Source organism: Camelus bactrianus, chromosome 2 (assembly GCF_048773025.1).
Source record: "Camelus bactrianus isolate YW-2024 breed Bactrian camel chromosome 2, ASM4877302v1, whole genome shotgun sequence".
Lineage (NCBI taxonomy): Eukaryota > Metazoa > Chordata > Mammalia > Artiodactyla > Camelidae > Camelus > Camelus bactrianus.
The window spans coordinates 52,151,851-52,169,707 of record NC_133540.1 but is presented as its reverse complement, the minus strand read 5'-3'; the positions used below and the strand labels follow the sequence as shown (position 1 = coordinate 52,169,707).

The 17,857-nt window shown below is 38.2% G+C and overlaps 1 protein-coding gene and 1 long non-coding RNA gene across 8 annotated transcripts in view; one reads left to right on the top strand and one right to left on the bottom strand.

Annotated features, from left to right (window-relative positions):
* The window catches only part of LOC105067132 (uncharacterized), a 280,700-nt gene that overhangs the window by 153,898 nt on the left and 108,945 nt on the right, over positions 1–17,857 (bottom strand). The gene's annotated exons all lie outside the window — the stretch shown is intronic.
* SYNPO2 (synaptopodin 2) overlaps positions 1–17,857 on the top strand; it is a 156,533-nt gene that overhangs the window by 127,079 nt on the left and 11,597 nt on the right. For 4 of the 5 annotated variants that reach the window (XM_045514980.2, XM_045514979.2, XM_074341512.1 and 1 more), the window contains one exon: positions 1,293–3,478. The exons of the other annotated variant lie outside the window; for it this stretch is intronic. In XM_045514980.2, coding sequence (XP_045370936.1) covers positions 1,293–3,478 — 2,186 coding nt within the window. The remainder of the gene's footprint in view (positions 1–1,292; positions 3,479–17,857) is intronic. 5 annotated transcript variants of the gene reach the window in all.

Here is a 17,857-nt window from a genome sequence, read left to right as displayed (position 1 = left end):
GTAATACTCTGTTACACTTAAGAATGACCATGCTTTTTACCATTTTCTCTGAATAAAATTTGATTACCAGCAAATATCTCTGTAACTTTGCTATAAAACTATTTTGATTCTATTACATTAAAAAAAAATTAACCACTAAGTCTAATTTTTTTCCAGTGACAAAAAGAGCTAATTTCAATCATAAAATATTCAAAAAATGTTTCTGAAATTTCCACTGAACTATTTTGAGAAATTCAAAACTTATTTGTGAATCATGCTCATTTATCATTGAATATATGATTGTAATTAGGTAGTGCTATAAATTCATTTGCCACCAATTTATTTCTTGTAACAATAATAACAAAATCTAAAATTTAAATACAAATTTTTGTTATTTTAGAACAGTCAAGCTCTTGTTTTACATGACTTTCTTTCGTTTTGTTTTTTTATGACTTACTTTCTACATCAGCTTTTACCCACAGTTAAAAGAGTTACTAATCACATAATTTTTAAACTTCCCCAAGATCTACACTTATTCTTGCTGCAATTGAAGTAGTATTATATTTCCAAGATAGCAATTTATTTACAAACAAATTTATCTAGACAATTTTGTAGCTAAAATTTCTTACATGTATTCACATTAAACTAGTATTCTGAGTTATTATTAATTAGTTATTGATTCAGTACCTTAACATATTATTCATTCAGTTTTTTAAATTTATATTAATTCAGTAGTTTCAAAGACTTTGGGAGAATGTCAAAGTAAAACAAAATTTTTAACTCATTACATTAAAACATTTAGTAAATAACATTTTCTTGTTTCCCCCTCCTGCTTTTTAAAAATGCTTGGAAACTTTTTATATTGACATTTTATTTAGATATATCTTAACTTGTTTTCAGAAAATATTATGTCCTTAAATTATTTCCTTTGTAATTTTAATTACATCCTATTAACTGACATTTACTAGCCAGTGTTTATTGTTAAAGGGTAAGGACCCATACAGAGACAAATTATGAAGCATATATTCTAATCAACATACTTAAAAATGTACTTACATAAAAAAATGAAATGGGGTATTATATAATATATATAAGTTACATATATTATATCATATCATCATATATATCATTATAGAAGTATAAATTTTAAAAGAAATAAGAAAGAGAAATGAGTTGCATTGCCTCAAAATTCAGTATGCAATTGTAAACATGTTTTTTCCATATTCATCTTCCCCGAGGAGAGTTGATTTCTGGGTTGCTATGGAGTCTTCCTTGAACTCATCAACTCAATATAATTTTTGTACTTTCCCTAGGGCTCAGAAGGAGTGAAAGTCTATCAGAAAAGCAGGTGAAAGAAGCAAAATCTAAATGCAAAAGCATTGCCCTCCTTCTAACAGATGCCCCCAACCCCAACTCCAAGGGGGTGTTGATGTTTAAGAAGCGTCGTCGGAGGGCCAGGAAATACACCCTAGTCAGCTACGGGACTGGTGAACTTGAGCGAGAGGCAGACGAGGAGGAGGAAGAGGGTGACAAAGAAGATACATGTGAAGTAGCATTTCTGGGTGCAAGTGAATCAGAGGTGGATGAAGAGTTATTGTCTGATATTGACGACAACACACAAGTTGTGAACTTTGACTGGGACTCTGGACTAGTGGACATTGAAAAGAAACTGAACAGAGGGGACAAGATGGAGATGTTGCCAGACACCACAGGCAAGGGGGCCCTCATGTTTGCCAAGAGGAGAGAGAGAATGGATCAGATCACAGCCCAAAAAGAGGAGGAGAGGATGGGTGGAGTGCCAAGCAGAGAACCAGATGCTGCCCAGACCGATGGCCTGAGAGCCATGACTTCCTACCAAAGGAAGGAAGAAGAATCAGTGAGAGTGCAGAGCTCCGTGAGCAAAAGCTACATTGAGGTGAGCCCTAGTCTTGGCCATGTGCCCCAACAGAATGGCTTCACTGGGGTGTCTGAGACAGCAGAGGCTCAGAGGATGATGCCTATGAATAGAACAGCCAAACCCTTCCCAGGGTCTGTGAACCAGCCAACAACCCCTTTCTCCCCAACCCGAAACCTGACAAGTCCCATCGCTGACTTTCCTGCACCTCCACCTTATTCTGCAGTCACACCCCCACCTGAAGGCTTCTCCAGAGCAGTGTCAAGTCCGACAGCTGGCCCGGCACAGCCTCCTCCGTGGCCCCAGCCTGCCCCATGGTCCCAGTCAGCCTTTTATGATTCGTCTGAACGAATAGCCTCCCGGGATGAAAGGATCGCAGTGCCAGCAAAAAGAACAGGAATATTGCAGGAGGCCAAAAGGAGAAGCACAACAAAACCCATGTTCACTTTTAAAGAGCCCAAAGTAAGTCCAAATCCTGAACTCTTGTCACTTCTTCAAAATTCAGAAGGCAAAAGGGGCACTGGAGCAGGAGGTGATTCTGGACCCGAAGAAGACTACCTCAGTTTAGGAGCAGAGGCTTGTAATTTCATGCAGAGCTCCTCTGCGAAACAAAAGACCCCACCTCCTGTTGCTCCAAAGCCTGCTGTCAAGTCCTCATCTTCCCAACCAGTAACTCCAGTTTCTCCGGTCTGGTCACCAGGAGTGGCTCCAACCCAACCTCCTGCCTTCCCCACATCCAACCCATCACAGGGCACCATGGTCTCCTCCATCAAAATAGCCCAGCCTTCTTATCCTCCTGCCCGGCCCGCAAGTGCTCTGAACCTGGCTGGTCCCTTCAAAGGACCACAAGCAACGGTAGCCAGCCTGAACTACACTCCCAAGCCAGCAGCTCCCACACCAACAGTAAACACTGCTCATGCTGGTGCAGTCAGACCATCCAATGAGCTTCCGGGAATGAGTGGGAAAGGAGCCCAGCTCTTCGCTAAAAGGCAGTCGAGGATGGAGAAGTATGTGGTGGATTCGGACACGGTGCAGGCCCACGCTGCCCGTGCTCAGTCTCCCACTCCATCTCTACCGGCCGGTTGGAAGTACTCCTCCAACGTCCGTGCACCTCCTCCCATGGCCTACAATCCTATCCACTCCCCCTCCTACCCACTGGCCGCAGTCAAGTCTCAGCCGTCAGGCCCACAGGCCTCCAAAACAAGCAAGAAAAAGGGCAAGAAACCCCTCAATGCTTTGGATGTCATGAAGCACCAACCATATCAGCTAAATGCGTCCTTGTTTACTTTCCAACCTCCAGATGCAAAAGGTGGCCTCCCAACAAAGTCATCAGTCAAGGTCAGTTCAGTGCCAGCCATGAAACAAGCTCTTCCTCCTCGGCCAGTGAATGCTGGCTCGCCCACTAACGTGCAGGCTTCGTCCGTGTACTCAGTACCAGCCTACAGCTCTCAGCCTTCCTTCTTCGCCGAGGCCACCTCACCAGTCAGCGCCTCCCCGGTGCCGGTGGCCATTCCTACCTCTCCAAAGCGAGAATCAGCCTCAACATCTTACTTTGTGGCACCGAGGCCGAAGTTTTCAGCCAAGAAAAGTGGTGTCACAGTGCAGGTGTGGAAACCGTCTGTTGCGGAAGAGTAATCTTGTAGCTGAAGCTGAGTGTCCACTTTGCTTGAAACGAATCGTTTGCAGTGTTACTTGAGTCCCCGAAAAGAATGCCTACCAAGTCCTCAACTTAATTTTAGATGCCACCTCCCAATCTGGGTCCAAGGAGCAGAATATTTTTAATGAGTCAAAAATCTAACTCAGATTGACTTAAAACATATTTATCTTCTTTGCACACTTAAAAATCTGGGAGCACCCCCAAATAGACCTGGGCCATTGTATTAAGTAAGGGGGATATTTAGGATTTATGCTTTAGCCACAAGAAAGACAGTGATCAGTGATATCAGCATTAGGACACAGTCTCTATGTAACGTAACAACTGTGTTCCTATGGTGAAAAGGTTCAAGTATAGTGAAAATATAACACGTATTGACTGACATTTCCTTTTTAAGTTTAGCTTAATCTCTATTACTAGTGTTAAGGGATAAGAAATTTATCGAGGACAGGGATCAGCTCTGGTCTGTCAACCTCAGCCACCTGTTTGATGCCGCAGAGAAGGTACCTTGGGGACTGTTGGAATGTACATAGTTTGGTAAGATGGGTAAGAAAGAGGGGGTTAATAATTATGGGACACTTATTATGGCACTTGCAAGATGTTTTACATACATTAGCTCATTTCCAAAGACTTCTTTAAAGTAAATGGGATGGGGCAAGAAGGATAATTACCCTTAGAGATTGATGCCCATCCTCTCTCCCCAGTTACTTAAGAAACTAAATGAGTACATCTCCAATTGCCCATGAAAGCATAAGTTTGTTTTCTTCCGCCGAGGCAAGCGGTAGAGTACAGTGTAATGGAGGGACAGATAAGAAGGTGAGCAGGCTGCAGATAAAGGTACATATGACTGTTGTTTTCCCTTGGGAAACCACATGGTTGGGGCATGAGGGGTTACTGACTCCAGGGGCTGATTGTGAAGCACGAGGAACCCCATGTGTGGAGGCCGTAGGGTGAGAACACACAATTACTAGCCTAATTTCTAAGTCACCTCACAGATTTTTTTTCCTTGTGTTTGTTTTGCTTTCTGACGACTGCTTCTCCCACTGTTCCTTGCAATTCTATTCTTGCACCTTCACTTTATTATTTATATTTGATGGACCAGGAGGATTCAGGCAAGGTTACCTTGTAAATTTGGATTGGTCACAAACAATGCCGTCATCCAGCTGGCTCTGAAGTTAATAATGTTACTGACAGTAAACCTGAAGACCTTTCTCATATCTATTTTAAGTCCAAGTCTGACCAACCATGGAAAATATTCGACATGAAATAATATAGAGAACCACAAAGCATTTTTGACAGCTCCAGAAAAACCATCTACTCAATACAAGAGATATGTCTAGAGACCTCTCATAAAAGCTTGCCTGGTTTGAGGGTACATGGTACCATTTTAATCCTCTGAAAATATCTGTACTCCTGTTCTTTTTCTGCTGTCACTGTCAATCTGCTATGTTTTTCACTATCCTATTAAAATATTACTTTCTTCTTTACCTGTTCAATGTACATATTTGAAAAAAAAAAAAACTTCCCTGTATGAGCTGTTCTGACCTAAGTCATTTCTCTGATATTTCTCTTATATTGCCCTGTAAACATCTGAATTTCTTTTTTGTGAGCATTTCCATTTTTCTGTGCATTGTAAAACTGCAAGTCGTAAGTATTTCTGTGACATACAGAGAAGAGGTAAGTCAGCTACAGAACAGTGGGGCTGATTCTTCTGCTGTTTCTCTGGAAAATCTTCCATTGCCTTTGGTGGCAATTTACCTAGAGGTTAGAACCACAGGATCTAGCTTGGTCCCTTATTTGCCTTTTGGGGAAATCAGTTAGGAAGATTCATCTAGGATAAAGGAAAAAGCAATCTATCCATTATACAATACTACTGTTTGTGTGACTTGTTCTCTGCAAAGAAAGTCTGCTGAATGCTGTATATTTTGCATTCTTTTCTAACTGAACAACCAAAAAGGGCATATTAAGGCAAAGCAGGAAAGAAGATCATTTTTATAATGCACTTTTAACATAGTATTATAGGGGGCAGACAATGGAACACAAGGTAGTCAATTTGAGATCATTAGTTCAAAAGTAGCCAAGGGTGGTATTGACCCACAAGTATTCCCAGTTGTCCAGTGGTTTGTGGTATGTAGGAATGAGAAATGTTTTTACCTATTTCCTGTTGGAAGGTGGCCATCTTAGCAGAGCCATTGTTTGGAGCTAATGACTAAAGATACACCTGATGTGACTGGGACTGTCATGGAGTTGTCAAAAAGCTAAGAAACATGTCAGGCATGTAGTCAGAGCACCCGCAACTTCAACTGGGAGCTGGTAGCATAGGTCTCATCTTGTACCATACAGTCCCAAATTATGGAAAAAGTGTGAGAATCCTCCAAAATTGTATCCACGGCAGAGTCTAACCTCACCCTGTGGGATGAGGGTGTTGGAGGGAGAAGGACTAAGCCAGCTCCCTGGAGTGAGAGGAATTACTTTGCATCTTCTCCCCAACCAGGGAGCCCACTGGGAAACTGCATGCAAAATAAGCTTTCCACCTTTCCGGCTGGAGTTATGGAAATGATGTCAGTGTGGCAGGTGGGAGACTTAGAACTCACGACCTCAGCTTCCTTCCCACTGGGCACCCTTCGCAGTCTGTGTATTGTTGGTTTTGTTGTGGTGGCAGATGTTTGGATTGGCTGGTTTGAGAGTATGATGAAGCAGTTTTTGTTTAGTTTTTAGGATCTTGCCTTTTCCCTTGTCCTTTGTTAGCTTAATTTCTAGGCAGAGCATTTATGAAGTCAAGTTTTCATTGTCAACACAATAGCATTGATCATTTATTGAGTGCTTATGTTATGTTAGGTGCCTTATGTACATTATTCCAAGGAATCCACTGCATGGTTTACAAGCACTGGAATGTAAAATAAAAAGTAATCACAGTCACTGACTTACTACACGACCATATGCAAATTTCTTTCCACCAGTTTCCCCTAATGCTGTCTCAAACCTCTCTTCCTAGAATGTTGTGCCATAATGAGTATGCACAACACTAGATATTCTAGGAAGACAGGTGCTATGTAAATACAAGTACACGTATTCCTCTCAGTCTTATAGGAGGGCAGATTAAATCACAGAACTGGTAAGACTGAGAATCTGAGCATTGCCACTTTAATCTTAGAACAGTCACAGTTTTATTTCTAATATTTCAATAGTAAACACATTCTGCTCTGAGAGAGGAAAAATCACACTTTCTGGATTTTGGCTATTCCTTGACAGTAAAAAGCACAAGTTTTTAGGGATATATTTTATAAGGCACATTTGGGTTGTCATTCTGGAACACCAAAAAGTTTGTACTTCAAAGTATATCTAGTATGATTGCTAATGATGACATGTATCTCATTTTATCTTCACAAGAAGCAACTTATTTTAACTGATTTGTGTTAACAGTAGTTCCTAAAAGGGAGCCAAGGTTCTTTTACTTTTCTAGATAGTGCTAGCCCCTTTCAAGAAGTGAATTTCATAGGGCAACTGAATATTATCACACAGCTGAATTCAAGCCTGGCAGCAAGAGTCACATCTAAGATGTCAAAAACAAGTGATCTAAATTTAATAGGACTAACATTTGTGGGACCATTGTTTTGCTTATAGTTACTACCTTAAAAAACTTTGAAGGTCGTTTGCTGCTGACAGGCATCTCAAACACTCTGACTGCAGTACTTTCACAGAAGCCTCAAGAGCACAAGAAGACACATAGCTGTTAGTGTCTGAGTTTGGATTTAATCTTTCAGACAAAAGCCCCTTGCTGTGTATCATTTCATCCAGTTATACATTTGAGAATCTGCAAGCATCCATATTCTAAGGGTGAGTTCCTGAAATCCATTGCTGTTTTATGAGTCACCACTGGCCTGGCAGGAAGGGTATTTGAAGTCATGGTCATCAAAAAGAAGTGATTGTTTTCTGAAAAGCTAAATGCTTAAAATGCTTCCAAAGGGAAACAGTGGGCTGTGTGCTCATTCCCTCCTAAGATCAGAGTTGTTGAGTTTGTTTTAAAAATTGTTAAAAGTTCATGAGAAAAATATGTAAATTCTAAAAGCCAACATTATATTCCCAGAAGCACTGACCCTCGCTGCTCTCACGTCCCCTTATCATTGTACTCTGGGGGACACAAAGACTCGTGTAACACTTCAGTGCAGCTGAGTCTGTCAACAAGTATTCTGGGAAAAAGCAGAATCGAATTCTTCTCTAGACTTCCCACCAGGATTGGCCAAAGGCCATAAAGCAAACTAGTAAATTCCCACAGGACGCAAAGACTAGGCAAAATTGCTAAAAGATGCCAGCCTGGATTAAAAAAAAAAAAGTTAAAAAAATTGTAGGCCATCCCATGGAGCATCAGGCCAATAAAAACCAGAAGTCCCCAAATCAGACTATCCGCTCCTGGATGCTATCAGGTGCAGCCAGTTTCTTAAATTAAGAAAAAAAAAAAGAATGTTTCTATGGTATGTATGTTTCTACACTAAATTACTGTTTGGCACTTGGAAATCACAGAACTTACTACTCAGAGGCAAATGAATGAACAGAAATTTAATTTGAAATATCAAATCTCGTCAGACATTCCTCAGACTCCTGATTTAATCAGAGGTTTGCCAGCTAATAAAGTATTTCTCAAGTATAAAGAAAGTTAGACTTCCACAGGGTCCTAGTGTTAAAATAATTGTTACTGATACATAAGATTTCTTAAATTTTCATTTTTTGGTTCTAAATGTAAAGCTCCGCATGTTTACCTCTGTTTATACCTCATTCTTGACATGTTTATCTAAATAACGTGTGCTTTATGACTGGTGAAATATACATTCAGGGTCCCTAATAAAAATAATCACAAGGACCTACTTTCCAGCCTATCCTTTTTCCACTACCTAATAATAAAAATAATAATACTTAAAATAATAATAACCTTCAAATGTACCATGGAGGAATCCTGCTTTCACAGCCCCTACTTCTTGAGCTCCTTGATAACTATTAATGATTTATTCATGGATACAAAGAACTGCAATTAGCTCTAAGTTTAAAAGAAATGCACATTTTAGGAATAAACTGAGAAAATTTTTCTTCTTGGAAGTAACTATCAAAAAGCAATAGTGTTTTGTTTTGTTCTTCAGGAGACATTTTAGAACTTAGGAATCTTTGATATCCTTATTTGGTGGAATAATCTGTTTTCAAGACTACCCAAAGGCCTTTAGTCAAGATCTGGTCCAAATTAGGATAATAGGTGTGGGGATGGAAGCTATGGCAGCCTTTCAAACAACCCCGTGAGAGCTGAGGAAAAGGCTGGAGGTGGGGTGGGGAGTTGCTTACTAAGTTTCTACTAAAAGCCAGGAACTGTGTTAAATACTTTCCGTAAGTTATAACAATAGCTAACGTTGACTGAGCATAAACTGTGGGCTCTAAATTGTGCCAAGTATCTTCATAGATTAGCGCTCTGTTTTTTTAATGGAGATAATAACTGACAGGTGTACAACATAATGATTCAATACTAGTATATATTGCAAATTGATCACCACAATAAGTCTAGCTAACATCTATCATCACACAGAGTTACAAATTTCTTTTTCTTGTGATGTGAACTTTTAAGATCTACTCTCTTAGCAACTTTCAAATATACAATACAGTATTGTTAACTATAGGAGCCGTGCTGTACATTACATCCCTGGGACTTATAACTGAAATGGGTGAAGGTGTACCTTTTGAACGCTTTCACCCATTTTTCTCACCCTCACCCCCACCCCTCTGGCAATCATTATAGGTTAAGTTTTAAAATCAGTACTCCCTATGAGATAGGTACCATCATTATCCTCAGTTTATAGGTTATAGATGAGATTCTGAGGCACAAAGAGGCTGAATATATTACCTAAGATTGCACAGTATTAAATAGTGGACCCTGGATTCAGTATGGATCTACACCCTTAACCAATTATACTATGATTTCATTTACTCCTCAGGATTACCCTGGAAGTGAAGGTATTATTTCCATTTTGCAGACAAGGTATCTGAAGCTCAGAGAGGCAAACAACTTGTCTGACAATCACTAAGCTTGTAAGAAGTGGGCTAGGGTTGGACCTAGATATTTGTCTGACATTGAAACCTTCAGTACTACATGGTTTCCACAGTCTCATTAGACCCCAGAACCCTACTCCCTGAGACCTGGTAATTGTGTGTTCACCAAACTATCCACCAAGAGCCTACTCTGAATATGCTTTATGGATGGCTTTGACCATGTTTAGTGACTTTAGAAAGGACTCCACTACTTTCGTAAGATTGCTCATAAAGTCAGATGCTATGATAGGACGTTTGAAGTGAAAACCAATCTCTGAAATAGAAGCATCTGTTTTATAAGTAGAACTGATGGATTTGACAGTGATTTTGTATGAGTTCCCCAAATTCTTTCATTTTCTTATTTCAGGATGGAAAGTTGATATTCAGGGGCTGGGGTGGGGAGGAATGTCATTAAAAAAAAAAAAAGCAAAAGGAAAGGCTCTACAGAAAAGGATGTGCTCCCCTTGGCCTTGGCTTCATGCCTTTCTGACTAAAGGTAATTCAGGGAACTTTCTTATCAAGTAGTGCATCAGCACCCAGCTTGGCTTGCTACTAAACCCAGAATAACTGGAGACATTTCAACAAGAATAATTCTAAGCAGAATAATACTGAGCAAGTCACAAGGTTTCAGTGTTTCAAAATATATCTGAAAAGTAGTTGTCACTGGAATCTTAGAGTTCCATGAAGTCTCTCCTGGCTGAGTTACATCCATCCAGGACATGCACGAGGCCACAAATCTTTCCAGCCGCAAATCTCTCCTCTCACAATGTGCTCAATGGAAGGTTTCTCAACAGTTATTTTTGTCAAAGACTTCCCAGAAAGAACATTTTTATACCTTATTTTTTCCCAGTAGTTTTTTTTTCCCCTTAAACTATATCTCATTGTTATTTTGAAAACATCTGAGGAACTAGTGTAGTGGATTCTAAACATGGGATTTGAACATTCCCATCACTAACATCAAGGAGAGAAGATGTTAACTTCTAAGTTACTTGTAGAGCCCCTCATTGTATTTGCAGAGCCTCACTGCCTTAATTTAAAATCACAGAGCCACCAATATAGTGATAATCATGAGGGCTTACTCTATGTTGGGTGCCTAAATACTAAACAAGTACTTAACAAATGTTAACTTTTTAGTCATCACAAAATGACTAGCATATGAAGAAGGTACCATTATCATTCTACTTTACAGATGAGAAACACTATAGTAAAGAAAAGTTAAGGAACTTGTCTAAAGTGATAGGACTAACAGTCAGACTCCAGAGCCATTCTCTAATCACTAGGCTACTTTACCTCCCCTGATCACAAGAAGACAGAGGTCACATATGAAAGGAATTGTGCATCAAAGGCCATAAACTTTACAGACTGTCTCAGAAATAACTCAATAGTTACTTTAAACCTTCTAAATCAAAGCAAGAAATGTTAAAAACTTCTTAGACTTTGGTAGCCCCAAATGATAGACACTTATAAACATGTACAAGGGGAAGGGAAAAGCTATAGTTTTTATTTCTGTCAGCCTATTTGCGTATAGTATAGACTCAAATGGTGGGGGATCCTAACATTTTGCTAGTTACCATTAAATGAATACTCGTGATGCATTAGACCAAACTCCCCAAACACCCACTTCTTGCCAACTAGCATCATATATTACTACAGCTGTGCTAATGTACACCAGGTAAATTAAGGTAAAAAGAATAGTGATGAGGAGGAAGTCCTCAAATTTGCAATTCTACAATAATGCAGAAATATGTATCTACAAATATTTAAATTAAAAAAAAAAACATGATTTGGTTTAGGGGACACAAAAGGTAACCACTTCTCAAATGAAGTTCACCTATGGTTAGGTGAGACAATGCATGTAAACACCAAGCTCACAGAGGCAACACTTTATAGTGGGTGAGCACGTGGACTTGGGCCAAATTGCCTGCAGCTAAATCCCAGGTTGCCTTTTGCTGGTTGGGAGACTTTAGGCAAATGATTCAGCCTCTCCGTGCCTCAGTACCCTCTGCTGTGAAATGGAGGAAATAACAGACGTAACTCGCAAGTTGTGAAGATTAAACAAAGCAGTATGTGTTATGTGTATAGAATTGTGCCTGGCACATAGAAAGCATGCAACATATGTTAGCTATTAATATTCTTGTAAAGAGCACTCAGTAAACAATAGCTACTATTTCATAACTTGCAAGGAAGACGACATACATGGTAAACAAGTTTTTTGTTTTCTCTGTTAATATAAATCCCAGTTTGAAGGATCTAATAACAGAACTAAAACAGAAAAAGCAGAAGCACTGTCTGTATAAATCTCATATTGACACAAGGAATAATCTATCCACAGGATCTTTTACTGAGAGATCTTGGTTTATTGTTTTCGTCTTACTGAAAATTTATGTCTATATTCCTCTGTATTCAGCCTGTTGGTCAATTTTTTTCTTCTTTGTCTTCATCTATTATACTAGCATTGTTGTAGTAGTATATAAAGATGAGACCAGGATTCAAAAAGACTGGTACAATATTTTTTACAAAAGAAACAATATCAGCTTTGAGACTCTTACTACAAAGGGGCTGTGTTCAATTCAAAGTACCAATATTAAATAGAATACATGTGGCACACTTGGTAACACAGAGAATTGTTATGGGGAAATGCTTGTAAATGAAATATACTCTCAAAATAGGATAATTGGTATCCTGAGCAGGGTTCTAGTGGGGCAGTTGAAGCTTAACCAGGCCTATCACGCAGAAAGTGGAACAGTTGTCAATCCAATCCCCAAGGCTACCCCAGATCAGGCCTGCAACAGTTGGGGCTCTGACAGAACCTGGCTGGCCTCTGAAGGCACAGAAGACAGCTGTTCTTACCCCTCTTCCCCAACACTGTCCCAGGACAAAGGGTCAGCAACCTGGCTTTTTTAGAGTAATTGATCCCCTTGCCTGAGACGCATGATCAGTTTCCAAAACCAGAAAGAGAGAAATCTCCCTCTGAACGGACCAAACTCCCAGCTCACAGGGCAAGTGCAGAAAAACAATTCTCAGAAGCTGAGTGACTGATGTAGGGAGGAACCTAAAATTCCAGCTGCCTTTCAAACCCAGGGAATTTTTATGGGTTTTCTGATACTTCTAAAATCCTTCTGAGTTAGAAGTCAGGACTGATCTTGAAGAGAGAAAAATCACAACAAGCTGAGATTCTGAAAATTTTATCTGAATCCAAAATTGCTTTTGTTTCAAAAACACTTAAATTGATACAGTTTAGTTTTCCTCTTGTGCCATTTAATTACCTTTTTCCTTAAAAAGTAAAAAAACAACTAGGTCTCTTTCTTGCATTGGATTCATTCTTTTTTCTGCTAGCATATCTCAGATTGATAAAGAAGTGTTTACAAAACCATCTTCTAGATCTAAAAATCACTATGGAATAGGCTGGACTGATACAAATAAAAGACTAATTTAAAGTATACCAACTCTAACACAGTTAGAGGTTTTATTTTTTCATCACACTCAGAGTTTATTGATAGTCTGGCCCACTGGACTAGTTGTTAATGCTTATCAGATGGTGCCAATTATAATTCTTCATATAAACCCAACATGGGCTAAATAGATTTTGAATTCTACATTATGAAATATCCAGCAAAATGTCACAATTCATTTTGGGTGGTATTATTGAAATAGAGAGCAAAGTAAAATATATCACCTAGAACTTTTTATTTTAATTTTACACTTCAATTCACCAATTAATACTATTTCATTTACATACAGTGATTTAGTATTAGCAAACTATTGCCTTCACAGTATCCTGACAGTTTTCCAAATTTTGTTCCCAGGAGAAAATTAAGATTTCCCCTTGCTCCCAGGGAAATTCTGATTTAGTATCTCTGGGTGGGGCCTAGTTGTTTTCGTAACATACACCCCAGGTGATTCTGATGCTAATGGGTTGTGAACCAACACTTTGAAAACCACTTTTCTAACACACAAAACACTGAGGTCAACTTTATTCTTTAAAACCCATAAATAGTTCCTAGTTCATCCAGTCAGGGACAGCCAGACTTGTAAACAGCACCTGCTTGCAAAAGCTCTTGCTGCCTTGTCTTGAGATAGGAACAGGACCTAAAGCTCTGATCTTGACTTTACTCTAAAGGCCCACGAGATGGCAGCAAACTCTCCTGCTGCAGTGCTTCACAGGCAGCCATTCTAAAACGTGCTGCAAATAATTTGTTTTGAACAGTCTTTTAAATTTATTTTTCAAATAGAAGAATAAAGAGGGTCTTGAGATGTGAGTTTATCTGACCCCCTGCTTCTCATCGAGGCTGAGAATAAATATTTCTAGGAATAGAATGCTACATCTTTATCATCTAGAGAAGAGATGGTACAAAGTTCCTCTGCTGATTTTTCTTATCCCTAGGGAAAGGGATTGCATGACTTCCCTTGGCCGTAGGGCAGTAGAATCTCTTATCTCCAATCAAAAATGCTCTAACTAATAACAAACTTACATCTCTCTGGCAGTAATCAAAACATTCTTATTTTGGTATCTAAGCTAAAGGAGAATTTTGAACTTTGAATGCTAATTAGCTTTTAAAAATGAAAACAAACATGACTGTAAAATCTTCAAAACTAAAAAGAAGTCTGTGTACTTTATGGATCACAGGGAAAGACCCCAGTATTTTTGTTTCTCCTTAACATTAAAACGATCAAATTGTATGATGGATTGACAAAATGCCAAATCAGTCAGAGGCTGATTTTAAACATTAGAAGAGTGTACAGAACAAAGGGATAGGTAAACCCAATGAGTAGCAGCTTTGATCCCAACAAGAGTATTATTTTCAGACTTTTGATGCACTAAAGTTTATTTCTAAAACAAAGGATGGTGATATGTCTGGAAGTTCTGTAATATGAGATATACGTTTGTATATTTAGCAGTAGGAGGAGAAAAGACTAAAAGGAGATAGGAGAGCTGGATATTTGAGGAGCTTTGGTGTAGTTAAGAGAGTAAAGGTCTTCACTGGTGGAAAAAACAAAAACAAAAAAACAGGACTAACAGCCATTTAGTCTTTACAAGACAGTACATTTCAGTTTAACTTAAGAAAACTTCAAAAACTTGCAGGAAAGGGATGGAGAAGGAACTAACATATATACTAGATATATTAACAGTGTTAAGGGCTTTAATATGTGTATTTAATTTAATTCTCACAACAACTTTATTTGGTGGAAATTATCCTCAATTTTTTTTAATTGATAAGGAAACTGAAGCTCAGAGAGGTTAAGAAAATTGCCGAAAGTCACCCAGCCAGAGGGCAGGAGACTCATCAGCTGAATCCAAGTTTTATCTGTTTTCATATCCTGTGCTTTTTTCATTGCAATCCCTATCAGGTGTGTTGTAAAAGGAACTCCTGTACCTCATTGAAGCGTGACTGCAGGATCTCTAAAATGCCTTCCATCTCCAAGATTTTATACTTCTATGTATAAAATCTCCTTAAACACATTTAGGTTTTTAAGTTTTGTGAGTATTTTGATGCAGTTTAATGCTTTTTGAAAACCATGATCAGTTTAAAACCCAACAAGACAAAATTTGTTTGTTCCTTACCACTTCAATTCCAGAATATTTGAAGGAAAAATAGCTTACAATCAAAGACATAACTTTTCTGAGAGAAAAAGCAGAGCTTAGGAAGTTAGAGAATAATTTTTCTTTCCTTGAAGCCCTGACTAGAAGATTTACTTTGATTCCAGTGTCTGAAAAGTGTGGTCATAATTCTTCCCAACTATTCTTGAAACACATGCAGATACTTCTTGAGGATGGGGAACATTCTGAAACTCAGAGACATCTCTAGTCCTGGGACAGCCATTAGGCACCCTGGAGTAAAGTAAGAAAAGGGCTTGCAATGCTGTAAAGCAGAACTTCTAGTATCTTTTGCCTGTCGCTTCACCTGAATTATTAGATCTTCATCCTTTGCTGTTAAAATGCACGTGTTTCATTTTATAAAATTATGTCAAATGTATTGTGCATTTATACAGAAAGCAATCTTTTACAAAAAGACATTTAGTATTTATCTTCTTTGCTTTCACTATTCAACTTCTGTTGTGTTGTCATTCTGCACCCCCCCCCCCAACTTCTGTAATATACTACCTAGCACTATCAACCATGGTCAAAGGCAACATCCTGTTTTGTGAATGGTGCATAGATGTTTAATTATCAATGTACCATGGGGATGCATTACATTGTCAGAATTTATTCTGTCTCATCTAGACTTCATTTTTTGCAAAAAAATAATATACTGGTCTAGACAACTAGTTGTAACATCAAAGTTGCATTTCATCTGGGACTATCTGACCCAGTGTTAAACTGTAGGGGATGTTCCCCCTCCCCTCCCCTCCTTCAGGCCCTTTAAATGAAAGAATTGGGAGATAAGTTTCCTCCTAGCTAAAACACACAAAAGCTCTAGCCTAGATCACTGGTGTGTGTGATTATGTGGTCAATGATCACTGATCTACTACTTACATTTTAAAAGGAATTTATCTTCATTAAATTTACCAATACTGAAAGAAGCAAGATTAAGAACAAGGATGGAATGAGGGGAACAACCATTAACTGAAAAATATGCACACCACTATCAGAAAGTATCTCAAAATATTTAAGAAACAGATACAGATCTGAGGGGAACTTTTTCACTGGTGTAAGTAAGGAATCTTTTTACAAATAGATAAGCTCTGGATGTTTTGTTTCCATCCCTTCCCTAGCATTTTTCTTTTTTTAATGGATAGTTGCTTAAGAACTTCAGACATGCATATTACTGAAGGATCTCTTCTCTCAATCTCAAATGTATATTTTTGAGGGCCTAGACATTTTAGTACCTCAAGAAGAATTTATCTTTTATATTAGGCCAAGCCTACATATTCAAAGTGGCTTAGAGGGTTGATGAAGTGTTTGTAGCTGATTCATAAAGATTTTTTGCTAATTCATCTATGCATTTGAATGAATCAATACTGAAAGTGAAACAATTGTTTAGTGACTGGATAGTCAATAACTACCTAACATCATATCAAAATGAAGGTGAATTTGGGAATGAGGAGTGGTCAGGGAAATAATAAGGAATGAGATCTTTTTGAATAAATGTGTGGCCCACGTAGCAAAATTTGCTATAGTATTAATATGCAATGTTATGTCTAGATGATTATATATTGCTGTTTTGTAAGTGCAATAAGAAATCTATACCAATAGGAAAAGCTGTAATAACAGCTAATGCCATGGGCAAAGTTAAATATTTGCTCTCTAATTTTAAAAGTTTGATTAAGTAGACACACTATCCTAATACCTCATGAGACGTCCCCTTGAACCATTAATGGGATTACACATATACCTGGGATTAGTATTTTCAAGTGCAGTAAGTGCTTCTTATTTTGAAGAAATGTGTCTTGGGACACTTCTGATAAAAGATGTTTCTGTTTTTCCCATTTGCATTTGAGAAGCACACCAGCAGGACTATCACTGTATACTCCTCTTTAATCTGTTTTCCCCCTTAGTTGTTCATTATCTGTTCATTTGAAAAACAATTAGTTATTTGAGAATCCCTTATACTTTATGGAATTCTTGTATCTCTAAAATGAAATGACATGTACGAAATTATTGTGTAAATTCCCTCAGACAAGAAAGATATCGTTAAATAAAATGTGCTAGTTGTACCAGAGAGAGATGGCAAGGCAATTAAGCAAAATTTTTATCTACTCTGCACTTAAGAAAGCAAGTTGGTGATTCCCCAGATGAAGAGTTATATATTTTTTAGTCCTAATTTTAAACACCACTCTGGGGCCATGTTTTTAATGAAGGAAACATAAATATGATTTGGCAGGAAATCTTAAATTTCCCAAGAACAGTAGGTTTAAACATTTTCCCTAGGGCCCAGGTTATGAGTCAAAGGATCTATTTAATAAGCTTAGAAACATAATGGATGGAAAACAGTTACAAAGAGTAAAAAAGTAAGTCATTTTCCTCATACTGTATTCTCTGCATCTTTATGAAATAATGTTGTCACATTTTGTATAGTTGTTGATTTGTCTCCATCATTACCATTAACCAGCTTGGATTTTCCAGTTTAAAAAAAAAAAATTAGTTATGAGTTGTGACAGAAGGATTGCTTAAAAACCTGCCAGTAGGAGATCTGGAGAATGCAAAGGACCTAAGCAAGGTAGTTCCACAGCACCCACACATATCTTAAGAATTGTTCTTAATATCTTAACTGATCAAATTTTCCTCTAAGACAGCAAAAGCCATTCTAGTTGGGAAACGAGTT